Genomic DNA, 24,568 nt, shown 5'->3' on the forward strand with positions numbered 1-24,568 from the left:
TTCATGAAGCATCGAGAACGTAAAAAACACAAAAAAGTAGTACTAAAAAGCTAAAGGGGAAAGTTAGGTGCTTGTACTTGTATCATACATTGAGTACCCACTCAACTGGCAATTGGCAGCCCACTATGGTCCCCTTTACCCGTTTTCAGACCTAATCTCACACACTAACTCATATCCTGTCACTGTGCCTTTATCTACCTAAGCCACTCCGAGCTGGATCCCCGTGCCACGGAAGTCGATAGGCCGGTCATCTGACTCGACCCGCACCCACGCCTCGCTTTGTGACGTCAACTCTGGCTCGCCTGCGCTATGTGACCGAAAAGCCAATACGGCATCTGACTCGACCCAGTTTCTCCCTTTATCCTCTATAAAACCCCTCGTCTTTGGGCTCCGATGCCAGCTCTCTTGCATGCATGCTCTTCTCCTGGTCTCATCTCCTCCCATCCTTTCCTACGGAATAGGCTGTCTCGTTCTTGTCGATTTGTGGTGGGGTCTACTAAGTCCAATTGGATCAGCACTGCAAGTGGGAAAGCTAAGCTTGCCTGTTTGCGTATATTGCGCTCTTCTCTTCCATTGTCGTCCTCTTCTTTCTTTCTTTCTTTCTTTCTTTCTTTTCATATTACGGCATTTCGAAGGAGGCTGTGATTTGTGGAAGCAACCCTTGGTCAACTTCAGTTTTCCTGAGGTCAGATGGTACGTGAATTGGCCTTTGAAGTCTTACTATATTGTAGCTATCGTTGTAACTTCCTTTTTGCTTTGTTCAACTTAGTATTTTATTGAAACCGTAATAAGTTTTGCCCATTTTTTCTTGATATCATCTTGAATTAAGAGCGCTTCAACACTTGCTGTAGTTGTGTCATCAAGAACCATAGTCCATGGTTATAAATTGGTGACTGTCTACAAATCCGACCGGCACTAGCCTCGGCCTGTATTTGAGTTAGGTGGGGTCTCCAACATATTATTTTATGATTAAATTTTGTTTAAGGTGGTGGCGATGGTCCAAGAAGCTACGGCTCAAGATGTGTCTGCTAAAGCCAACCATAAGACGTGACCTTTTTGTATAATTTACTCATCTATGTGCTTGAACTTTGAAGGTATAGGTTCAATATTATATGTAGAACATAGTTATTTAAGAATGATCCTTACTTGTAGCTTGAGTATTGTTCGACGGTTGTGCTTTGCCCACGCAATAACCTTTGTCTTATAGTTAAGAAATATATACATTTTTCAGGTGTATTTCGCTTTCCTACTTCTATTCGACACTCACACTGCAAATATTTATAAAAATGGCGCTCCAAGATGCCATATATGTTCTTCTTATTGAGTGTAAGACATAATAGATGACAGCAAGCTTGCAAAAAACCTGCGTCTTCCATATTAAGTAGGGATGCCATAGTTAATTTCTGCTCCATTCTTATCTAATCTTGTATGCTTCCAAAATCAATTTGTGAAGTCTATGAAACAATTCTTTAAGGAACCAAAGGATATAAGTGGTGCAAACGCATCATGGCGGTGATCGAGAAGTTTTGACACGCAACCCTCAAGGAGAAATTAAGGGCTCGTTTGGTTCGCTGAAAAAAAGGGAGAAAAGTGTGGTCAACGGAAAAGTAATGAGATGTCTCTTGTTTGATTGGAGTTTTCAAAGGAGAAAGACGGAAAAGTTGTATTTCCATGGGAATATGATTCCCACATTTTTTGGAAAAATCTTTCCCATGAGAAATATAGGAAAGTTACTTTCTCATGAGGCGGAAATCACTCCATTTTTATTTTTTTCCGAAAAGTCCCTTCAGCATTAAATAAGCATTAAAGAGGCATTAAAGACCTAATTTTTATTAAGGGTATAATATGAATTATACATAACTTTCCCAGAAAAGTGGATGGCCAACCAAACATAAGCACTTTGAAAATTTGTCACTTTCCCATTGTCAACTAAACATGCCAAAAGTACTTTCCTAGGCATCCTCTTCCTATAAATTTGTTTCTCAAGAATCATATTCTTAGGAGGAAAAATACTTTCCGCGAACCAAACGAGCCCTAAAGGTATTTCTAAAAGAACAAGTAGAATAATTAAAAGCAACAATCTTGTTGCAGCAGTATTAGCTCGCACTACACGAATAGTTGTGTGTTAACCCCTTAAATGATATCTTGTTAATTCTTTCCTATATCTCTTTAGGTAACCCTTCCGTCATCCTTCTACTGATATGATCATATGTGCTTCGGCATTGTCCAACTTTCTTCTGAAAAAAGATTACTACATCTATTGTTTATAACCTTTTATGTTTTTGAATAAATATCTGTGCAATTTTAAACGCTTCACAAATAAGAACAATCCAAAAAAAAAGTCTTAGATGCATGTGCATGACTTCTCAAATTCATTCACGTCAAACTGTAGGTGTCATCAATGCCTCCTGGCATGTTAGACTAGTAAGATGGTGTGAAATTAGGTGGTGCCACTAGAAAAGATAAAAAAGAATTTGAAGTAGGCAGACGGTTGGCATTGGCTTTTTACCTCTGGAAATATAAGAATCACAATGAATATATTCATCTCGATGAAGATTAAATACTATTCTCCCTAAAAGAGTGACTGCTAATTAATGTACCTTCGCCATATCTCATTTAAAAGTATCATATTTTCCTCAAGCCACTTAATCTATTCATATATATATAAGGTAATAAGGAAGCTGCCAAACAAGGATGTCCCATTCACATCACTGCTCTCAGTAGATTTGTTCAAAATCTTGTAATGTCATCGGGCGATTATCTTAATAATTCAAATATCATTCATCTTGATGGAGATTGGAGAGAGTAAACGGAGCACATGCTCCCCAACTTTTCGAGGAACAGGCTTGTCGAACTCTAGCTCGTGATTTCACATGTAACTCTACTGATGTGGCACTCTTCAACTCGTCCACACTCAACAGGGGCCCACTTGCTAGGTTTTTCAAGGTTGAGCCTTGACAAATAGCAATTAGATACGTTGAAAGAGTTGCAACTGGAGTTCCATAAGCTGGAGTCCATCTAGCAGAAGCCATATATTTGGTTTTAATTAATTTTGCTTACCTGTGCTGCGGCCGTCGTGGAAGAACCGTAATGGTCTAGGCTGCTTATAAATGCAACACAAGGGAGGGCATATAGGTTGTGTCTCGAAGGCGAAGGGGCGGCTCCATCCTCGTCGTTTATTCCATCATTCCATGTGTTATCCTCTGTCTCTTGGTTCCTGAGGAACCCAGGAATAACAAGCTTGTCACAAGGCTCTGATTCCTGAGGCTAACATCGTTGGATATTCGAGAATAGAACTGATTCTCCGTCAAAAAGGTAAGAGTTGCAGATCTGATTCTCAGAAGTCTTCATTGATATATTTCATAGATCTTGGAATCACTATTCTGCTCCCGTTTGGAATAAGGCTTCATTTTTTCTTTTTATCTTCTAACCTAGCTACCTCTTGGTTCGGAGAAATTATTTCATGGAGGAGGTCCGGTGGATCAGTCCGTAGATAACAGATACCTTTCGTTTGATCTTGAATTATTTAAATACAAAGGGTGATGCGGCGAGTGACTATCGACTGATCCACTGGATCCGTCGCAGATCTGATGTAATATTCATCATTCTCTCCCTAAGCGAAAGCTGGTATCGGGCACCCAGCGGGCGAAGGTAAGCTGGTTCTCCAGCTGCATCAAAAGCCGTGCAGTTTTGGGATGGATGGGGGCTGATGGATGCGCGGTAAAAAAGTAAGAGAGAGAGGGAGAGAGAGAGACTTTTTTCCGTACCACGTGCGTTAGATCATCGTTTTGTAGCTTTAACTTTTAAGTCAAAGTGTTGGGTTATTGGTTGGCAACGACAGATTTCTTAGTCAAATTTCGCTGTGGCCGTAGTGGTCCTAAGAATTTCAGGAATATCAAACACCAAATTGAAAAAATCCAGCTGTCTTGTCAGAGGCCACGGTTGCCTCGTCAGAAAGGTTTGGGGTTGTATCTTTCGCGCGAAAGCAGGATCAACGTTCCTTCGCGCGGATTTATCGTTGGATCACCTGTTGGGCACATTAAGAGCTGTGCAGACGGTAAAAACGGAGGTTCGGATCGCTTTGAGATCCATGCGGTCGGCGATCCAACGGTGGTTACGCCGGAAGGAAGGTGAATCGATACAACCCTTATCCTCTGACATCGCAGCCTTTGTAAACGCGTCCCCGGCCGGAGTTTGACACAACCTTCGATTCAGCTGTCATGAATATTTTTTTTTTCATTTTTGAGTAAAGAATTCAGCTCGGATGATCAGTAAATGATTAGGGAAATTCTTGGCATAGGTTAAACTCAAATATAAATAAATAAAACTAATTTCTATATTTATTCCTTAAAAACGTACATGTATAACTATCACGTCAGACTTGTCGAATGAAGCTTTCAGCTATTGACAGGGGAATATAAGATTGAATCTATTCAATGGGACAAGTACAGTGTACCTCTGCTTTTGTATGCAGAAAAGTACAATTAAATAAAAAAATAAATTTTAATTATAATATTACAACATTTAATTTAGTATTTAATTATTTATTTATTAATAGAGTTGGAGTGAAACACTCCATACATGTTTTTCTTCCCAAAAAAAAAAGGGCATACATGTTAGCTACTGATGAACGGCATGATCCGGGTGAACTCATTTTGTTTACGTGGTGAACCGACCGAGCTTGAGCTTGGGCCTGAGCTAGACCCAAGGGCTCACCCCAGGTCGCTTAATTTACGGCGCCAGAACTGGGCTTTTATCTTTTCTCACCCCATACTTAATTCCCTGCTCTCCTCCCTCCAGTATAATAATAATAAAAAAAAGAAGGAAGAGTTCCGCTTCTCCAAGAAAGCGTAGAGCGATGGCGACCGGTTGGAAGTCCGGCGATGGCGACGGAGATTTCACCGCCGTATCGCCGTTCATCGCGGAAGTCACATCCTTCCACATTGCGACCGACGGCAGACGACGGTCAGTCTTGGCGTCCCTTATCTTCTTCCCTTTCTAGGCTGCGGAGTGGGATGAATGTGCTCTCGATCTTCTCTTGCTATATTTCCTATTTAAGTCTAAGAGAAGGCGGGTTGCCCTCATTGTGCTTCTCTTGGCTGTGCGAGCAAAAGAGGATTTTATCTGTCTATCATAACGTCACAACGGAAACCATTTCAGGTATTTAGTTAATGGTCTGTCTTGTGTTTGTTGTAAGATCTCTCTGTTTCTCCTAGATCAGAATGTAATGACTGATGTCGGTGTTTTGATTTTTTTTTCTATGGTTTGTTGTTAGTAAGTAATATTTGGTGTTGGTGATAGAAAGTTCGGTTGATATAACCAGTAGAGGAAAAGGTAGTAGAGACCCAATCAGGTTGGTAACCATGCTCGAGGCAGGTAATGGATTTAAACTTCTTCGGCTAGCAGGGAAATTTCTGGTTTTGGCTAAAGATGTAGACAAGCTTCATATAAATTGGAAAAAAGGAATCATGCTGGCAAAGAAAAAAAAATTATATGAAAATAAATGATGAAATCTTTTGGAATGGCGATGGATGCTCATATTTGCGTTAAAAAGGAAAACTATATAAATGTGATGAATAGCTTCCAGTGGTTTCGATGTTTTATGTTTCTGGGCTTGTTTGGTATACGGGACATAGTTTATCTTCGATCATGAAAGGTCTGTATGTGAGGTGGTTGTTTTTTTTATATATATATTTTTCATTTTCCTTCCCTATTTGCAATAGAATCAGAGAATACTGTGCAGATTCTATGATTTATACCTTATAGTTAACTCTCGCAATAAATTAACCGCACCTGATTTAATTTATAATACTCGAATCTGAACGGAATTCCAAGTGATTATGTTTTTGATAGTGTTCATTTCCTGTTGTTCTTGCATATTCTTATCATTAGTAATATCGATTCCAATTTATATATAAAAGGAAAAAAGTGAAGAAAAAATTTTGTTTCAATCTTTTTCTCGTTGGAGCTGCACCATATAACTCCAATTGTGTGTATGATATAGGAATTGTCGCACCAAATGGAGAGCAAAGATCGTCAAGTCCAGCTTTCAACCAAGCAAGGCTTGCCAGAAGAACTTCCATCTCTTTTGAAGTGTATTGTCTCCAAAACAGTTGCTGGTTTTGACAGTGTTGAGTGCAGTGGGATGAATTATCCAACTCAGTTGGTTACCCTTCCCAGTCCTCAAGAAGATCCAACTGTTGGCAAAGTAAGTTATATGTCTTCCTCTGCGTTTTGATTCGTAAGGTTCTATTTCCAAAGAAAGGAAAAGAAAAACTTAAGCCATTACTTGAATACATTGAAGATATTTTTCCTTAGCATGAAAAAATGTGCTTTCCCTTCTGTTATGATTGTCACTTGGTGTCCATGACTTTTTATAATACTTCAAGGAATGGCTTAAATTTTTCCTTTTTTTTTCCCTTGTGTGCATGTGTACGTGCCGCGTGTGGTGATAGAATCCACCCTTATTTTTGTATCCATTTCTCTTGTGTTCTTTTCTGATCGCTAACATCTTCCTGAATTCCTTCTGATGCTTTGCTGAATTTCTAATTCTTCTAGATCAATCCTCAAACCCAGCTTCATGAATCATTGACCTTCAGCAGCATGTCAAGAATAATCTGTGTAATTAAGTTCTTTTTTTTTCACTTTAATATTTTCTTCTTTCTATGTAGATGCACATGCATATGCAAATACACAAAAGTTTGATAAGAAGGTATGTAGTCTGTATGCATAATTGATGATGAGTAATCATGTAAGCCATTGTGCGAGGACCTCCACAACTGCCTTCATCTGAGTACCTGCTGATTCCAGGCATGTTGCTCTGTCTAGATGAAGGTAAAGGATGGTAATTGTGGATTTGTCACAAAAAGAGTAACATATATTTCTCTCTCAAGAGGTTTAGCTTGAATAGTTCACTAGTATCTGTCTCAAATTTTCTGACCAATTGCTTGACATGATGTCTGATCTTTTATCTCAAGTTGCTTCCATTGGAATTATATGGGCGCCGATATGATACAAGGTTGGAATTTTTTTGAGCATGTTTATAACTGTAAATGCTTTTACTTGTGGAATTATAGAGTTGTTTAAGGGTTGGATCATTCAATTCATGTTTAAAATACCTTTTGTTTCAGGGATTGGAAGCTGCTAAGCTTCATGGCCAGGCTAATGTTATTTTTGGGCCTCCACCATCTTCACCAGTTGAAGCAACTGACTGCCATCAGCCACATGCTATTTCTTTCAGCATGCCGGCTTCTCCTTCCGGACTTCATATTTCACAAGCTGCAAAAGTCATATTCATTGATAAAGCTGGACCAACTGCCATTGATGGGCAACCAAATCAACCTTCTGACTCTGATACTGTCAACTCACAGCAACCAAAACAGGAAAAGTTTCATTCTCAACCCATACCAACAGGGAATTCAGATGGCAAGGCAACAGGGGGAAAAGTTAGTGATCCATTTGAGAGTCAGTTGAGGATATCCAGAAATGATAATCAGAGGGACAAACGGTTTGATTCTTTCAAGACATGGTCTGGAAAGCTTGAAAGGCAATTATCAAACTTACGTGGAAAGCCACAGGAACCAGATCTGGAAGCTAATGATTGCCATAGTTCCGAAACTGAGACAGTGCCTGCAGTTGATCGCTACTTTGATGCCTTAGAAGGGCCTGAATTAGACACTTTAAGGGTATGCAGTCTCTTGGCTATAACATATACCGCTGCTTCTATTGTTTCTCTATTGGATGTCTGTTCCATCTGTATAAGGATTTCACCATTAGCAATATATATCTTCCAAAAAACAATCAATATAGACCAAGGTTGGCGGAACCGTCCTGAATTGCCCGGTTCGGAGCGTCCCGAGCCGTACGAGCGGCTTACCGGGATGGTTTCAGCAAAAAAACCGAAACGCTGTTGCCGGAGAAGAAGAAAGAGAAGGAAAGAAAAGAAAAGAAAGAGAGTGAGCTGGGGAGGGAAGCCGGCGGAGGTTCGGCCGCGGCCTCCGCCACCCGCACCAGCGCCAGCCTCCGCTGGCCTGTCCCTTCCTTCCCTGTTTGCCCTCTCTCTCTCTCTTTCTCTCTCCCACGGTTTTCTGTGTTGGTACAGACCCGTCATAGCACGATGCTGGCCCGTGCCGCAGGGCAATCGGTATGGTGCCCGGTACCGGCATAGAGGACCCTGCTATAGACTATGTGAGACCATATTGCACTGCGTAATGTGTAAATCTAAACATTTTTTATGATAATGCAATATGCTAGTATGTTGAAGTTGTTAGATATCATTATATCACAGCATTGTTTATCACTTTTCACTTACTGCAGGCAACAGAGGTGTCGGTACTTCCTGAAGACAAGAAGTGGCCTTTTCTTCTTCGCTTCCCAATTTCTTCTTTTGGTATGTGCCTTGGTGTAAGCAGCCAAGCTATCTTGTGGAAGACCTTAGCCATATCTCCATCTATGAGTTTCCTACATGTAAGCCTGACTGTCAACTTCATACTCTGGTGCATCTCTCTTGCACTGATGGCAACCATATCCCTTATTTACTCTTTGAAAATCATCTTCTACTTTGAAACGGTTCGAAGGGAATACCATCACCCAATCCGTGTCAATTTCTTCTTTGCTCCTTGGATAGCCTGTCTTTTCTTGGTACTTGGTCTGCCACCATCAGTTGCAGTTAACATTCATGCTGCTCTCTGGTATGTTTGTATGGCTCCTATCTTTTGCCTTGAGCTCAAAATTTATGGTCAATGGATGTCTGGGGGCCAACGAAGGCTCTCAAAGGTGGCAAATCCATCAAATCATTTATCAATCGTGGGAAACTTTGTGGGTGCATTGCTTGGCGCATCAATGGGACTTAAAGAAGGGCCTATCTTCTTCTTTGCTGTTGGATTAGCTCACTATACAGTACTTTTTGTAACCCTGTACCAGAGGCTTCCAACCAATGAAACTCTCCCAAAGGATCTTCATCCAGTATTTTTCTTATTTGTAGCAGCACCCAGTGTTGCTTGCATGGCATGGGCAAAGATTAATGGGGACTTTGACTATGGGTCGAGGATAGCTTACTTCATCGCCATGTTCCTCTATGCTTCTCTGGTTAGTCTCTCTTTGTACATTCCTAGCGACTCATGCATGTCAGTGCATTACTATTTTCCTTTAGAACTATGTTGGTTCATTTGCAATAAAAGCCCTAATACGGAATGACCATCCATTATCCCTTCTGATTGAGATCAGCATTAGTTTTTAAAGGATTTAAATGATGTCCATTTAACTTTATCTAAAAACTGAATATGTGGTCTTTAACCATGATTCTGGGCCATGGCTTGGGAATTATATAGCAGACAATGCTGCATGCTTTGGTTGTATTGGTCCAAAAGACAAATAATTCTTAATAAGTGTGCATGGGAAAGCCCATGCATTTGTCAAAATTATCAGTAGTGATTTCTTTGAAGATAGTTATCTAACTGTTTTGCTTATTATCTTGTGTATTTGCAGGCGGTGCGAATTAATTTTTTCCGAGGTTTCAGGTATCTCTCTCTCTCTCTCTATCTATCTATCTTGCTATTAAGAATTGCTTTGGTTAATTACGGCCTTCTATTCTCTATTTTATGGTTTCTTACATTCTTTTGTTTCATTAGGTTCTCACTGGCGTGGTGGGCATATACTTTTCCAATGACCGGTGCTTCAGTTGCAACCATCAGATACTCAATGGAAGTGACAAATGTATTAACTCGGTCACTTTCTGTTGGGCTCTCCGCAATCTCTACCTTAACAGTAACAGCTCTTCTGGTGTTCACCATTATTCATGCTTTTATCCTCCATGATCTCTTTCCCAATGACATCTCTATTGCTATCACACGGAAGAGACCAAAGTTCAATAAGAAGCTTGCACATCTGAGATCAGCAAGCTCAGACATGAAAGACATAGAAGCCTCTCTTCCCAAAAACAATCCGGAGCTGGAGCTTTGACTTTTTTTGGCCTATTTACACTTTCGGTGCATTATGGTATGTCAGATCCTCATCTGCGGCCCACAAGTGAATTAAAGACCCGAAGAAAATGTTCTGCTACTTTGTTGTATGAACCATGGGCAGATATGTGGAGATGAAGACAGTATCATAAGCACTCTGTACAGAATAGAATTTGTTCATAAAAGAACTGTGTTTATTTGTTGGTTCAAGTAAGTCTTATAGTCGGCTACAGTCATTGTATGAGTTTGGTAAATTAGTCAATATATGTGCTCTAAGTCTATGGAGACAATGTATGAACCTTTCTCTACTATGTCCTTAATTGATGGGCTTCATTTGTTGTTTATTATCGAAGAGTTCAACTTTATCATCAGATATCATCAAGGCTGTGTGGGTTTAATCGCATGATGTCACTACAAAAGAAGTAATTTTTTTCGGCGCTTTGCAGAGCTTTTACCGACGCTTATACGCGTCGGAAATTTTCCTCCCCACGCGTCCAAAAGCGTGACGAAATCGTCGGGCAGGTGGGCGTGGAAGATTTTCGTTCCGACGCGTTTCGTCAGCGTCGGCAGATAACCCGACGCTTTTAAACGCGTCGGCAAAGGCAATTTTTCCGACGCTTTTATGCGTCGGTTTATTACCGACGCTTTTAAGCGTCGGTAGTTCTTGTATTACCGATGCTTTTGTGCTTCGGTATACCTGTGCCGGAAGAGTTATTGCCGACGCTTTCAAGCGTCGGCAATAGCATTTTTTTTTTTTTTAACAAATTCGTAGAAACAAATGTTAAACCTGTATACAAAATTCTTTGAGCCCTTCTTTGGCTTCTTTTTCAGAACCTGTATACATTAGTTCATAAATGCCCATTTTTTAAGTTCCATATAGCTGCATTGGAGATCAAAGACTGCAAGGAAAGAAAAGAAAAGCTGTTCATCCATTCCAGCTGAATTGATTTTGGAATCGTTCATGTAAAAATTTGATTCAATTATAAGAGAGATAACGTCAGTGAGAAGGAATTTTGATACGAATATTACCACAATCAACATAATGCCTTCCCTCTACAAATTCAACAACAACACAACATTGATTTCATTTCCTTGGTATTGGTTACAGACAGACAATGTTAGAAGCCTAATAGTCATTAAATATGCCATAACGGCTGCAGCAACGGGTAATCATATGGAGCAAGAGGATGCACAGTAGTTGCCAGGTTGCTTAACCATAGCTCAAGCGCGAGTCTGAAGGACGCATCTGGGTCTGGCGAAGGTTGCAGCAAAACGAAGAGAGCAAATTGACTCCCCGACAGACGATGATTCCGGGGAGATGTTGACAAACATTAATGTTTTAGAGTCTCCACCAAGGCAAGGCTAACACAAATTTGGATATTAGGTTAGTTGCAGTTGGGAGTCATTATACAATTATAACATCTCAGTTGAAGATAAAAATCTAATTATCCCAAATATGTTACCAGGGGAAATAGTACTTTACCTGCAGAAGATACGTAAGCTTGGAGTTCCTGAAAGGCACATGATCCTCTTTCTTTGCAATAGCAAAGATCACGTCACTCAAGGCTGATAAACTTTTGTTAATCGCCTGCAATAACTCAGAGGAAGAAGGAATACCACATTAAATACAAGCTGAGAAAGAAGTGGACATTGATAAAGAGTTCAAGAGCACCTGTGTTTCTTTGAGGCGGTCACCGGTGGAGCCACTTTTAGCAAGACGCTCACTTCCAGCAAGATCAATTAAATTCAACACCCCTTGAACCTGCTGCTCTGTGCTCTGGACATACGTAGTCAATCAGTACATATCGGCAGGTATAACTAATTAAATCAGTGATATAACCAACACCTGCCCACCTCATTAACTCCAGTTATCCGTAAAGTGAACACAAAGTGACTACTTGAGGATTGTTCATTCATTTGTGTCTTACCCACAGGCCTGCACACCAAATTAAACACATTCATTCAGGATTCAACTTATTTTCATTACATAACCAAGAGATAGATGTAGGATCAATCAAATACTCAAAAATAGATGGATGTATAATACATGCAGAGTAATACATATGTTTCAATTGTCATATTGTAGTTTCAACGTAAAACAAACAAAACAAAAAAAAAATCATTCACATGGCTAACAATGGAAGGGGCTGGAGTATAACTTCCATAAAAAGTTCCTACAACTTAATGATGTTCTTGGAATGGCAGAGTAATACATGCAGAGTAATACATATGTTTCAATTGTCATATTGTAGTTTCAATGTAAAACAAACTCAACAAAAAAAAAAGTGTTCACATGGCTAACACTCCATAACCGAATTTCACCATTGCCATCACAAGAGCAGAGGAGATCTGTCTTCTTTGGATGAAAATCAAGAGATGTCACCTGGGAGTTGTGCCCATTGAATACATGCAAACAATAACTCGGCTGCAAAACAAGCCAGAAAATTGTGTTATAAGCATCTCTTTATCAGAGAGTTGGATACTCAACAAGCATGTCAAACTAGCAGGGAAAGTGAATCATGCACAAGAAAGGATGACCATCTTACTGTTCAATTATGAAGCACCATGGTTACAATTCCAAACATTATAGCAACATCTCTATCATTCTTGAATCACACATAAGTTTAGCCTGCATCTATAATACAGATTCAAAGGCCATCTAGAAAACTGAAGTCAATCAGTGAAGTAGGTTTACAAATCAAAGATTGAATACAGACTGGCACATACACTAACCTCGATCATTACATGAATCACCTTCATTTACCACAACAGTACCATGTAAACCATATAAGAAAGTTGTATTGCAATCAGAAAGTGATCATAAAGCAAATTAAACAAAATTAATCACCTAAAATATGGCATACAACTTAAATTTCTATAACTAACAAATGCATGTTTTTTAGCTGGATGATGCCAATTCAATACTTCAATTGATCAAGCAATAGTAATACGTGTTAAAAATTCTCACCCTGCAAATCCACTATGGATTAACTCAGCATTACTGGGATGCTGGACCTGTACCAAGTAGCAGCAAATGATCCATGTCAGTCACTAATTTGCAGAGAAAAGAGCGAGAAGACTTGTCAATAGTGCAAGGGTTATACCATTATACCAGTAATGGGACCGGTCTATTGGCCCTGGAGCCCGTTAGGACCTAAAATGGAGTGGAGTGTCTAGATAGTGTTTCTTCCTTTGGCTGAGGTTGACCGAATCTGCATTATCTATCTTAAACCGATCAAACTCTACAAACTAATTGTTATACATAAGATTTTGGAAACCATGTTCCTGTCAAGTCAACATAGAACATACTAATTAAAGTCCTTTCCAAGATCTATACTTATCAAAGTTCTGGCATAATCGTATTTTGATAAATTGAGTACCCATCAGGAACCTTCAAATTTTTCAAAACTGTTAGAAAAAGATCTTTCTCTTGAGTAGACATTGTATAACATGCAGGAGGTATATAAAATTTATCATTGGCAAGCTCTGTCGGATGAAGCTCTTGTCTTATGCCCATATCTTTCAAATCAAGACGCGCTTTCAAGTTATCTTTGGTCTTCCCTTCAAGATTTAACAATGTTCCAATCAGGTTATCACAAACGTTCTTCTCTATATGCATCACATCAAGGTTATGTCGAAGAAGATTATACTCCCAATAAGGTAAATCAAAGAAAATGCTCTTTTTTTTCCATAGTTGTTTTTGTGTAGATGCTGCCATTGTTTCCTGACCATATACGTTGTCTTCATCCTCAAAAAAGTTGTCAGCATCCTCTTCAACCTCTGCTATTAATCCTTCATTCATTGTGCTGCCAACATGCTCCCTCCCCCTCTTCTTTGAACATTTGGCGACCTTACCCGGTATATAATTGGTGTCATGCATTTGTCTGAAGACTTCAGTTCCAGTTGGTGGAACAGGGGCAGATCGCAACTCTATGGTACAATCAAACAAGTCTTTCTGAAATCGAAATGGATGGTTTGCTTCTAACCACCGACGATGGCCCATATAATAGAACTTTCCTCCATTTTTTAACCAATACGAATGGGTTGAATCTCCACAAGAAGGACATGCAGTACGCCCCTTAGTGCTCCAACCAGATAAATTAGCATATGCAGGAAAATCATTGATAGTCCAAATAAGAGCTGCACGCAATTTGAAATTTTGGCCAGCAAAAGCATCAAATGCATCAATACCCTCCCATAACTGTTTCAATTCCTCTATTAAAGGCTGCAAAAAAACATCAATATCATTACCTGGGCCCTTATCACCTGGAATAACCATTGACAAAATGAGTGAAGACTGTTTCATACACATCCATGGTGGTAAATTATATGGAACCAAAACAACCGGCCAAGTGCTGTATGTAGAACTCATAGTTCGAAAGGGATTAAACCCATCAGTAGCCAAACCCAGTCTGACACTGCGAGCATCAGAAGCAAATTCGGGATGCCTATCATCAAATGCTTTCCATGCGGGACTATCCGCTGGGTGTCGTAACATTCCATCCTTTGTACGGCCTTCGTCATGCCATCTCATCGAGGAAGCCGTCTTCGGTGATGCAAACATCCTTTTCAATCTTGGTATAAGAGAAAAATACCTCAAAATTTTAGCCGGTTTTTTCTTAGTCGGTGCAGCATCCACTTCAGTCAACGAATCATTCTCGTCATCTTTATGTTTTCCCCATCGTGAAGTTCCACATATTCGGCACGACTCTTAGTTCCTATTTTCATCACGATATAAAATGCAGTCATTCGGACAACTGTGTATCTTCTCATATCCAAGGTCCAACTTTTTTATCAGTTTTTTGGCTTCATATGAAGATGATGGCAGAGTAACACCTTCCGGAAATGCATCCTTTAATAATTGAAGAAGCATGGTAAAAGACTTGCTGGACCACCCATTCAAATATTTCAAATGTAATAAATGCAGAAGAAAAGAAATCTTCGTAAAATTCTTACAACCCGGATACAGTTCTTGATCACAATCTTTCACCAAGTTATCATAATGAGCTGTGTCATCAGCATGTATAGATTCCTCAACATGCATGGACTGATCAATAACTGCACGCTCATCTTCTCCTACAGTTCTGATATTATGTCCAAGAGCATCTCTAAGTAGGCCCCTTATATCATCTTCTTCTACAGAATTTTGTTCCGTGTCACTACATCCAAAATTGAAGGTGTCTTCTAGATCGGAGGGTTGGTTACATGAAGGTATGAACTCTCCATGGAGTACCCATTCAGTATAACCCTTTAGAAAACCATTCCATATCAAATGTTCTTCAACAATTTTTGGATCAAGAGCAGAACCGTTTACACATTTTTGACATGGACATAAAATTTTCCCGTTCATATTAGATTTCTCAAAGGCAAACTTAATGAAATTCTGAACTCCATCCAAATATTCGGCACTAGATCTTAACTTATTTATCCAACTTTTGTCCATTCTATTAGAATACCGATTGAACTGCAGTTCATATAAAAAAGATAAACACTATTAGAAGGATGGACTACATATAAATTGCATGAAGAAAAGCATGTGACACTTACTATAACCTCACAATATATTGCCTGACATTCAAAATACCAAAATAATGCGCTGTAATCATTCTCAAAACAAAACCATAGCTTGTTAAGAAACCTACCTTACATATGTAGTTTCATAGGAGCCTAAAGTTGATCTTATCATTTCTCATAAGGGTAAGTGCACCAATCCAAGATATTACGAATCAAGATCTAATATGCATAAGGGCAAGTAATGCATAATGCATCAAAGTTATATCAAAGTAATGCATAAAAGTTAATTTTGGCCAAAATTGATTTCTACTAGCCAAAATTCTCATGATTGCAAAACTGGTGGCGGGCCTTGATCCCATGCTCTTCTCCCTCTATGCACACTCTATTCGGGCCTTCTCACCCATGTGGAGTATAATACACAAACATGGGAGCCAGGCATGCAAGTAGGTCCTAAAAAATTAGCATATAAGATGCATCATCCTGAAGTATAAGATGAACATGTATATAACTTTTTGAGACCATAAACTGTGAGAACAGCCACAATATAACCTCAAGGGGCATTGACACACTAAAACAATAAAACCTTTAAACAAATCTTTAACAAAAAAAGAAGACTTACTAGGACAGAGTTGGATCCCATTTCAATACTGTAAAATAACTTATGAAGCAAGTACCATGCATTACAAAAGAGTGGCTAATGCATAATAAGAAAATGAGTGATTGAATAGGTCATAAGAATTCTATACACAGAGGTCACTGTTTTAAAACAAAACTAATTTGGCCTAGGGTAATAGGGCAATTAACCTTCCACTAGAATATGATAAAACAAACATATTGAACTTTCCTCTTCAATCAGAGACCTGTCATCAACTGTTCAACTCCACTATATCTTATCACAGAGTCCTCAGTTAACAGACAGGATAGTTGCTGGCTGACCAGACAACCATAAATCATTCATGTGGCTTTACCAGAAGAATCCATGAAATAACTGTTGGTACACAAGTCAAGTAAAATTTGCAAACAACAAAATCGTGATCCTTCCCAACCTAAAAAATATGTACTCATGTTAGTACTAACATTTGCTAATAATACTGAGTTACATGCTCAGAGTACTCGACATCACACACTATATTTAATAATGTCAATGTTAAATTTGACCACTTCAGTGACTGATGGTTTGCTTTGCAATAATGAAGGAAACGGAAAGGAGGGTGACAAACCTCTTTAAGTTCCTGTAGGAGATGTTGAACACGTGAACTAACTGATGAACGGGCACCTGTAACTCCAACAGAGCTCACCTATATAAAAAATATATAACAAATCCAACAATTAAAAAAGTTAAAATTAATGTAGTAGTTATTCGAATCAAAGCTTTCAATACCGATTTCAGTACTGTATCAATGCCCAACTGGTATATTGCCGGTACATCCGGTTCTTGGTACCAGCACTCAATACGGGGGCATACCAAGTTTCAGTTCGTTACTGGTGAGTCAGTACACCGACACAAACCAGTACTGAAAACCATGATTTGGAATATCAAAAAAGAAGTGGAGATTTAAACTAAGATAATTAATGAGCAGTGGTAGCATCGCACCAGCATAGAACAAATAAATTTTAAGTAATTAATGTTTCCATGGAGGAAGTCTCATGGGTGGCAAGTTAAAGACTGAAAGCTTCAGCAGTGCGCAAATGACTAAGCAATAATTACACAAAAAATTGAGAATGATCATGATCCAATCAGGCAAAATTAAATAGGTCATGGTGCTTATATAATTTCAAATAATTTACATGAGGAAGATGGAAGGTTCTATGTCATCACCTCAATAGGGAAGAGGAAAGTTTCTTAAGGCTGAAAAGATCTTGTAACAGGAATTGCCTCAGCATTATTATGACTGTTAGATTTGAAATATAAGGACTTGAGTGGTCCATATATTTCACAATTGCACTGGACTACTAATGATCTACACGGGATCCTACAGCATCAGAATAGTGGTTCTATATGTCAGAAAAAACCGCCACCAAATGTAATGCACGTTCATCATGGAATCAGCAGGACATACAGCCAGTAGGTAGCCATTATGGGAGGGGCGGCATGCCCCCAGTGATCCACTAAAACCTACGTTAATGATATGTTAGTAGTGATCTATTATATGTTAGGAGAGTGATGCAAACGCAGAATTTGTGAGTGTTGGCTTCTAAGTCTTGATACAGTTCCTCTTGGAAAGGAGCGAAGCAATCCTAGTTTGACTTCAATCAAATGCAAAGTAAGCTACCATGTCAGTAGGCCTGAGCCCAATAAACAACATGAAATTGATCTTGTCAAGAGAGGAACCAGTCTACCGATCCAGATAGAAACTTCATACAAGTTGTAACAGTTTCTCTTATATGGATTTGAGAGGACTTCACATGGAAAGCACTATAGCAGATATCTAGTGATGCACTAAAACATAAGTTGAACAATCCAAAACTGCAATAAAATAAGCTAATGTTAAAATAAATTACAATTAATGGGTTTCCTTGCAGCAAAATTAGGCCAAAGAAAAGAGGAAAAAAACAACAGAAAATCTATTAATGATGCAGCAACAATTAACCTGAAATATCAGAAGATAAATAACCTCTTCAAGGTAGAAGAAATTGCATTTGCCTTTTCTAGATTTTCCTGTTTGGTGCTTGTGCTTGGTGAATGGTGGTTTGGTGGTGTACGATTTTATGTAATTTAACACAAAAATGTCCATTAAACAGGGCAACATAATGATTTCAACCAGTTTCACAGAACAACTTACAAGATATATGAAACCTTCTGAAGCTTCTACGATGGCTTTCACTCTTTCTGTTGGAGTTGTGGGTGTTGTAAGCAGAACCTGCAGTGCAGTGAAAGAAAATCAAAAGAGAGAACAATTTGAACAAAGGAAGCAACATTAATTCTTTAAACAAGACGAGCTTTCAATTTACCAATATAATGAATCATCAATTTACACAATAGCATGGACTTTTGGATCCAAAAGAACTTATGCAAAGTTAATGATGCTTGGTCCTTGCACACATAACTATACTCAAATGAACAAGAGAATATATAATTACCAAAGCATGCGATGAAGTCATGCACTATAGTCAACAGTTGGCAAAGTTAATAAAAGATTTTGAACCTTAACACATATTCTAGTTAGTAAGGTCGCTGTGAAAATCTTGTACTTGAAACAATATTTTATGTTGACTGGATATAATAATAGCAGCATGAAAATGAAAGAGGGAACGGGTGAAAATTCAAATGCAAGAACAGGGAACTAAAGGCCTGAAAGTATGTTGGAACTGTTAGAACAAGATGTTAGTAAAGTCGGACATATCATATTAAAAGATACTTTAGTAGTAAAATATCATTACCAATCAAATTCAGTCCAACAATATGAAGGGCTATAATACTAGTTTTACTTAAAAGTGGCTTAAATAAATATACAAAATAAATTGTTTATGCAATGAACTTCAGAGAGCAGAGAAATAGAAGCAAGAGCTCATATGAAATAGTAGAGGGGATGCTTGCAACTCAGGTATGGGAGAGCAAAGATAAAGTTATTAAAATCCATCTTTCGATTTAGTAATGCACATCATGCAGTGTGATGCTGACAAGCTTTGCTATCACTAGTTTGTATTTCCCAGAACCCTATACTTGTTTATTTTGCAATATCACAGTATGTGGCATGATAGAGTAAAGAACCAGTTGAATATCAAGGATCATTGATATACCTAGTAACATTATTGAATCCCATAATTATTCACATAAATGAGTCATATTGATAACCTTCTAAAGTTTCAAACTAAATCCTCATGGTCTGAGATGTGCTTTAATCCCGAGGAATTAAAAATCAACCTAAATTCCCTGCAATTCAATGCACAGAAGTGGTATTATACCTCCAAATATTAATAAAAATATCAGGATATTGTTCATTGTTCTTCCTAACAGAACATTCTCTGTTACACCCATAATTTGTATGAACCCCTATACCTAAATGGTACAGAACAATGAAACAAGATAAATATCCACTTGCTCAAAAGAAAGGCAGAGAGAGAGAGAGCATACGATTGCTGGAGCCGAAAATGGCTGCGAACTCTCTTCGATCGCTGAGACGGAGAGGATGTGGATCTGCGGCAGACCAAGGGTTTTCAGCCCCTATCTTAGCTTTAAAAGAACGCTGGATTGAATTAAATTAAAATATAAACTCCAACAGGACATCGAACTTCCAATCCGTACCTTCCTCTACCCCGAGATAGGCGGTGGGTTGGATCCAAGTTTTCTCCTCGGGCGGAGGCGGGCCTGAATCGATCGGGACTTGGGGCCGGTCGGCCGACGCCGGAAAGGAGAGAGAACAAACCCAGATCACCCGAAGAAGAGGAGGAGGAGAAGAAGGAGAACAAGCGAGACGGTGGGAGAGGAGGGAGGAGGAGAAAAATACCTCCGGCGGAGCGGGTTGGGATCGGTCCGCGCCGGAGAGGAGGCAGCGCCGGAGACGAGGAATGGGGGCTAAGGCAGCGCCGGAGACGAGGAATGGGGGCTAAAGCAGCGCCGGAGACGAGGAAGATGAGCTTGAGAGGAATGGGGGCTAGGGCAATTTTGCGGGCTCGGGGTCGGCCGCTGGGTATTAAGTGGGCTTCGGCGACGCTTATAAGCGTCGTTTGGTTGTTAGGTCCGCGACGACGCTTTTAAGCGTCGTTAATTGCTTCGAATTACCAACGCTCCTACAAAGCGTTGGAAACATGGGGCGCGGGAGCGGAATTTGCCGACGCTTTTTCCTAGCGTCGGCAAATAAGCGTCGGCGTTTTATTATTTTACTGTAGTGTGTATCATCTGCTGGAATTACATGAATTCATTCATTATTTCTTCTTTAGTTGAATTCCCTTTTCAAGACTTCCGGTTTATTCTGAGAGTTAATTTGTCCAAAAAACTGGCTTATATTGTATTTCCATCATGAATATAATGGAATGATCTTAAATTTGTTTGATGCCTTCATGAATGGCTTGGGTTGAAATTAAGAGGAAAATTCTCACAACGTTCATTGAGTAGAATTGCCTTAAAATTAATGGGTCTACTTGGATATTGATGCACGGCTCTTGGTATGACATAAAATATTCCCCTTATTCTTGTCATAGGGTTTCTTTGAATGCTACGTTAGGTATGCTTGGGTGCTGCTGCACGGCACTTGGTATGATGTAACATATTCCTCTTATTGTTGACTTGTGACAACCTAAAGATTTATGGAATCCTCTTGCTGGTTTGTTCCAACAAAGGCTTAATTCCTCTTTACTATTCTCTTGCTCAAAATGAAAATGACTGTCATGCAAAACATGAGCAACATCCAATTAGTTACAGGCTTGCAATCTGTCGATATGCGCAGTCTACTAATGATCCTTTAGTGACTTCTTGTTTGCATAACCAGGACTTCAACATGCTGTGGAATCACCTTATCTTTACCTTCTCAGTTGATCTAATATGATCAATCAGCAACTCTAGAGAATTACGTAGAAGATGGCATGTATCTTAAGGTGTTCTCTTAAAACATCTGCAAGGAACGTCTTAAACATGGATCATGCTTCCAATGTTTCAAGTATATCCCAGATTAATACCAAATTTTGGTGATCTTCTGAATGTCATGACACAATGCCATCTTTTGTAGAACATGGATGACGGTCGACATAAAAACTCACAACTACACTCACTTCCAGATGCGATGCTGAGATCTGAACTCCCAACAGAGAGCGCGAAACATGCGCTCTTGATCCTCACAGCATGAGGAAGCCACTCATTCTTAAAGGTATGACAGAAAATATGGATAGGTGCTGGAAGGGAACAAACTGGTGAAGGAAAAATTAGGAGGCAGAATTTAGAGTAGGGACACATCTTTTATTCTTTGCTCCCCTTTTCCTACCCCTCCCATGTGACCCATTTGTTCCCAACTTCAGCCACATCTCCTACCAGCCTCTAGTTTGTGGACCTCATGCCAAGCCCCCCAATGAATGTTCTCATCATTTGCCGACGACAATGAACCGGCAACTTCAGACATTGGATTTAGAACATGGCAATGACTTTTTCTTTTGAAAAATTGGGACAGTGTGACCACACATCTTGATTCTTATTACTCAGCCTGATCCAGACCTCGCATGTCGTTGGGTCCCTTTCAGTACCCTCCCCAATCACCCCCTTCTGCCTTTTTTGTTCACATATCATGAATTCTCTTTTCTTTAATATGGAAATTTATGAAACAAAATACTCTATTTTTATCTTTTTAAAAAGCATCTCAATATTATTAATGATCCATACTGGAACTTATTAGATTATGTATCTATCTCCATCCTTATGACGGTTATTGTGAGGACTACCCGTGTGATGGATAAATTTTGAGTACTTATGCAAGATCGAGGAGCTCAAATAATACTTTCTAATTAATTTTTTTGGGCGAGATCCTAGGCTGCTACAGTTATAGGAACATTTGCATTAAACTGTATTATGCATGTTTCGGCTGCGAATACTCGTGCATCTACGACCAAATATATGCATTATTGAGGGGTATACGAATTCAGCAAGGTCTATGACGAATTGTTTTGTCATGCAAGCTAGCATGCTTACATTCTTTTTGAAAAGGTGATTTTTTTTTTTTTTGGCAAAATCAAAAGAGTGGTTTTTTCTGCAAAATCACATTATTATTAGCAAAATATCTTGATACATTCTTCTTCATTGATGATCATCACAACTTGAAGCCACTGTCTTAATCCCATCAAGAACCTATAAGGAGTTATTTCACAAGAAAAGAGCTAATATTTGAAATGTTTCTCCCCGGGCATGTGAACTTGTTTGTGTTTCTCCTTTGAATTGGTAGCTGGTGCCTCTTTCTTCTCCCTTTATTGGTTGTTATCTCTCGCAAGCCCTGCAGGGTTGGCATCAAACATCTTTGTTGCTTTCTTACATTGAAGAATGAGACAGGAGCTCGGATTAGTTTAAAACCAATGATAGCTAAAGAAGCAATATATCTTCTGCTTTTCCAGTCTGTATGCATGGTTGAAGACAGAGAGAGCATTCCAAATGCTTGGGCCCAAAACCCATGAACATGACACACATGAAAATAAAGGACTTACCTCCTAAGGTCCACATAACATGGAGTTATACCATTAAACTTGACAAGCAACCCACAATTAACCGGAAACTGGCTCATCATCATGCTTAAAGTATTCATTTTGAGGAATATTAGTCATCACCATAGATTGAGATAAGCACAAAATTTCGACGAGATGAGCCTTCATTATACATAACTCATGAATGATCATAAAATGACAGAAGCAAAAAAATGTGTGAATCATTAACCACAATAAGAAAGAGCAGAATAGATATAAAATATTCCTGATTTAATTTGTCCACCAGTGATATAAATCATATTAAGCCATTCATCCTATTGATCTTAGTCTCTTATCTCATAACCGTTGGCTAGAGTTTTGTGATCCGGTCTTCCGCTATATACTCTTAACTTAATGTGGAATTCACTACATTGAGCATCCTATGGATCCTTTGGGAACCATCTAAAACACCTTACAGCCCCCCTTGAACTCTAGCCTGTCAATAGAGTACTACAGAATTTTGTATGGGAATTCTTTGTAACATTAGATTCTCAGTTCTGTAAGGATTTTTTTTATAAAGGTCCACTCACAAATATTAATAGCCAAGCACAGAGACAGGGAGAGATAGATATCTGTTGCCATCACTTGAGAAACTATGTTCTTAAGAACAAAAACAAGAAGCTATGTTCTCTCAATAGCTCATCATCTACAAAGCCTTTAGCGAACCAACATGGTAGGAAGCAAAAGCAACAAACAAACATAGCAGATGATATTCAGCAGAAATATTTCTTTTCTCAGCATCCACTTAGGCTGCCTTCTTCTGTAATGGTTCCTGTTGATTCTCCTGTCCCTAACAATACAAGAAACCAAACTTCATAATAAAAAAGAAACAAAATACCATCTATAATGAAAAACAAATATGCATTATACTACTGCTTCTAAGTTTGTAAGCATAATCTTATCAAGCTATCAGTCTCAAGGACTCACCGATCGATTTTTTGCAATGGAGAACGGCATCATTTATAGCATTCTCAGTTCCCATATCAAACGTTCTCCTGCCATGACGAGACTTGAAGCTCGCTAAAGCTTCGCTAGTCCTCGGGGATGCTCCGATCGATTCCACGCAGCCTCGAGTCGAGCTCACTCGAGAGCCTGCCCTCCTGATCAATTGCAGTCCCTTGAACTTCTTGTACAGTGGCATTAGAAAACTCAAGTACCTTTGGATGAACTTCTTTGAAGGCTTCGTGCAGCCCCCCAAGAGATGTAGCTTGCTGTTGCTGCCTCTCGAGAGCATGCTCTTGGATGAGCTTGAGCATGATGAAGTGGGCACTCCTTGCACTGGACCAAAAAGTGATGAAGAATTCGAAGAAACAGGACTACTTGGGACTGCGTAGAAGTAGCGAGAACCGAACCGGTTGCTCCCAGAGAGCAGTGACTTGGATGAATCTAGCGAGAAAGATCTTATTAAAACCGAGTTCATAGAGGAGTTGGAGGCGACTTCGCGTCTTCGTGGTGTGATGAGGTGGCGTGGGAGAAGCAGGCCATCAGAGAAGATCTGGTCGGCGTGAACGAGGAGTGGAGATTGGGAGCTAGGGAGACTGAAGCCGAAGTCAAGGGAGTCGGCCTTCCAACGCATGGAGATCAGCTTGGGGTCCATCTCGATGAACGAGCCGGCATCCTGGGCGTCGAGGGAGAAGCGAAGGCCATCGTCGAGAGAGTCGAAAGAGGAGTTAATGTTCAGCAACCAGCTATAGGAGAAGCTGTCAATGGAGAGCTGGTGTTGCAAGGGCTCCATGGGAGCTACAATTCCAAGGTTCGGAGGTGGAGGTGCCATGTGAACGGGAATGATAATAGGAGGGGAGAAAAGAAGAAATATCACGCTATGATGGGTGGGTGCAAAGATGCCGCCATCCTGTGGCATGTCGATCTGTCTAATGACCATGATGCCCCTATGATTAGACACAAATGTCGAAAATCCTCTCGGGGCAAGGTTTAGA

The 24,568-nt window shown here is 39.5% G+C and overlaps 4 protein-coding genes and 2 long non-coding RNA genes across 16 annotated transcripts; 1 reads left to right on the top strand and 5 right to left on the bottom strand.

The window, feature by feature from the left end:
* Positions 1–398: 398 nt before the first annotated feature.
* Positions 399–10,303, top strand: LOC103715998 (S-type anion channel SLAH2-like). Of its 8 annotated transcripts, none has more exons than XM_088708375.2 (7): positions 3,139–3,315; positions 6,005–6,208; positions 6,978–7,018; positions 7,131–7,685; positions 8,317–9,087; positions 9,487–9,518; positions 9,630–10,303. In XM_088708375.2, the coding sequence occupies exons 4-7, from the start codon at positions 7,242–7,244 to the stop codon at positions 9,958–9,960; spliced, it is 1,578 nt and encodes a 525-aa protein (XP_088564501.2). In that variant the 5' UTR covers positions 3,139–3,315; positions 6,005–6,208; positions 6,978–7,018; positions 7,131–7,241; the 3' UTR covers positions 9,961–10,303. The 8 variants fall into 8 exon arrangements, with proteins under 8 accessions (XP_017700413.4, XP_088564507.2, XP_038972645.3 ...); XM_088708376.2 differs by lacking the exon at positions 3,139–3,315 and adding an exon at positions 4,842–5,160; XM_017844924.5 differs by lacking the exons at positions 3,139–3,315; positions 6,978–7,018 and adding an exon at positions 399–693.
* A 618-nt stretch (positions 10,304–10,921) lies between these two features.
* LOC149768803 (kinesin-like protein KIN-14N) lies at positions 10,922–14,173 on the bottom strand. Of its 2 annotated transcripts, XM_089926214.1 has the most exons (6): positions 13,064–14,173; positions 12,928–12,974; positions 11,814–11,895; positions 11,632–11,736; positions 11,443–11,547; positions 10,922–11,321 (listed from the first exon to the last, which is right to left on the bottom strand). In XM_089926214.1, exons 1-6 carry the CDS (start codon positions 13,064–13,066, stop codon positions 11,181–11,183), a joined length of 483 nt encoding a protein of 160 aa, XP_089782340.1. In that variant the 5' UTR covers positions 13,067–14,173; the 3' UTR covers positions 10,922–11,180. The 2 variants fall into 2 exon arrangements, with proteins under 2 accessions (XP_089782340.1, XP_089782341.1); XM_089926215.1 differs by lacking the exons at positions 12,928–12,974; positions 13,064–14,173 and adding an exon at positions 12,506–12,626 and having other exon boundaries at positions 11,814–12,384.
* LOC149768804 (uncharacterized) lies at positions 12,529–12,743 on the bottom strand. The gene is made up of 2 exons (XR_016397834.1): positions 12,693–12,743; positions 12,529–12,588 (listed from the first exon to the last, which is right to left on the bottom strand). It is a non-coding gene; the product is annotated as an uncharacterized LOC149768804 (long non-coding RNA).
* On the bottom strand, positions 13,500–15,423 carry LOC149768805 (uncharacterized). The gene is made up of 3 exons (XM_089928060.1): positions 14,683–15,423; positions 13,696–14,652; positions 13,500–13,520 (listed from the first exon to the last, which is right to left on the bottom strand). The coding sequence occupies exons 1-3, from the start codon at positions 15,400–15,402 to the stop codon at positions 13,500–13,502; spliced, it is 1,698 nt and encodes a 565-aa protein (XP_089784186.1). The 5' UTR covers positions 15,403–15,423.
* A 964-nt stretch (positions 15,424–16,387) lies between these two features.
* LOC120106622 (uncharacterized) lies at positions 16,388–20,075 on the bottom strand. Of its 3 annotated transcripts, none has more exons than XR_016397832.1 (5): positions 19,720–19,811; positions 19,549–19,611; positions 18,257–18,334; positions 16,694–16,771; positions 16,388–16,519 (listed from the first exon to the last, which is right to left on the bottom strand). It is a non-coding gene; the product is annotated as an uncharacterized LOC120106622 (long non-coding RNA). The 3 variants fall into 3 exon arrangements; XR_016397833.1 differs by lacking the exon at positions 16,388–16,519 and adding an exon at positions 19,922–20,075 and having other exon boundaries at positions 16,681–16,771; positions 19,720–19,797; XR_016397831.1 differs by lacking the exon at positions 16,388–16,519 and having other exon boundaries at positions 16,681–16,771.
* A 3,117-nt stretch (positions 20,076–23,192) lies between these two features.
* Positions 23,193–24,490, bottom strand: LOC103715997 (putative membrane-associated kinase regulator 6). The gene is made up of 2 exons (XM_008803814.6): positions 23,559–24,490; positions 23,193–23,421 (listed from the first exon to the last, which is right to left on the bottom strand). Exons 1-2 carry the CDS (start codon positions 24,403–24,405, stop codon positions 23,366–23,368), a joined length of 903 nt encoding a protein of 300 aa, XP_008802036.4. The 5' UTR covers positions 24,406–24,490; the 3' UTR covers positions 23,193–23,365.
* Between the last annotated feature and the right edge of the window lie 78 nt (positions 24,491–24,568).

This window comes from Phoenix dactylifera, chromosome 1, assembly GCF_051530095.1.
Source record: "Phoenix dactylifera cultivar Ajwa chromosome 1, Ajwa_hap1_PhDact_Kaust_v1.1, whole genome shotgun sequence".
In the NCBI taxonomy this organism is placed as follows: Eukaryota; Viridiplantae; Streptophyta; class Magnoliopsida; order Arecales; family Arecaceae; genus Phoenix; species Phoenix dactylifera.

Excerpts from the sequence above, each read along its gene's own strand:
- LOC103715997 (XM_008803814.6), bottom strand. The coding sequence starts at position 24,405 with ATGGCACCTCCACCTCCGAACCTTGGAATTGTAGCTCCCATGGAGCCC. Across the intron at positions 23,422-23,558 it reads CCATTGCAAAAAATCGATCG|GGACAGGAGAATCAACAGGA; the intron begins GTGAGTCCTTGA and ends TTGTATTGTTAG.
- LOC149768803 (XM_089926214.1), bottom strand. Across the intron at positions 11,737-11,813 it reads GGATAACTGGAGTTAATGAG|AGCACAGAGCAGCAGGTTCA; the intron begins GTGGGCAGGTGT and ends ACGTATGTCCAG. Across the intron at positions 11,322-11,442 it reads AGCTTACGTATCTTCTGCAG|CCTTGCCTTGGTGGAGACTC; the intron begins GTAAAGTACTAT and ends AATTTGTGTTAG.
- LOC149768805 (XM_089928060.1), bottom strand. The coding sequence starts at position 15,402 with ATGGACAAAAGTTGGATAAATAAGTTAAGATCTAGTGCCGAATATTTG. Across the intron at positions 14,653-14,682 it reads GCATTTTATATCGTGATGAA|GGAACTTCACGATGGGGAAA; the intron begins AATAGGAACTAA and ends TGCCGAATATGT. Across the intron at positions 13,521-13,695 it reads TTTTTGAGGATGAAGACAAC|GGAAGACCAAAGATAACTTG; the intron begins GTATATGGTCAG and ends TAAATCTTGAAG.
- LOC103715998 (XM_017844924.5), top strand. Across the intron at positions 7,686-8,316 it reads CTGAATTAGACACTTTAAGG|GCAACAGAGGTGTCGGTACT; the intron begins GTATGCAGTCTC and ends CACTTACTGCAG. Across the intron at positions 9,088-9,486 it reads TGTTCCTCTATGCTTCTCTG|GCGGTGCGAATTAATTTTTT; the intron begins GTTAGTCTCTCT and ends GTGTATTTGCAG.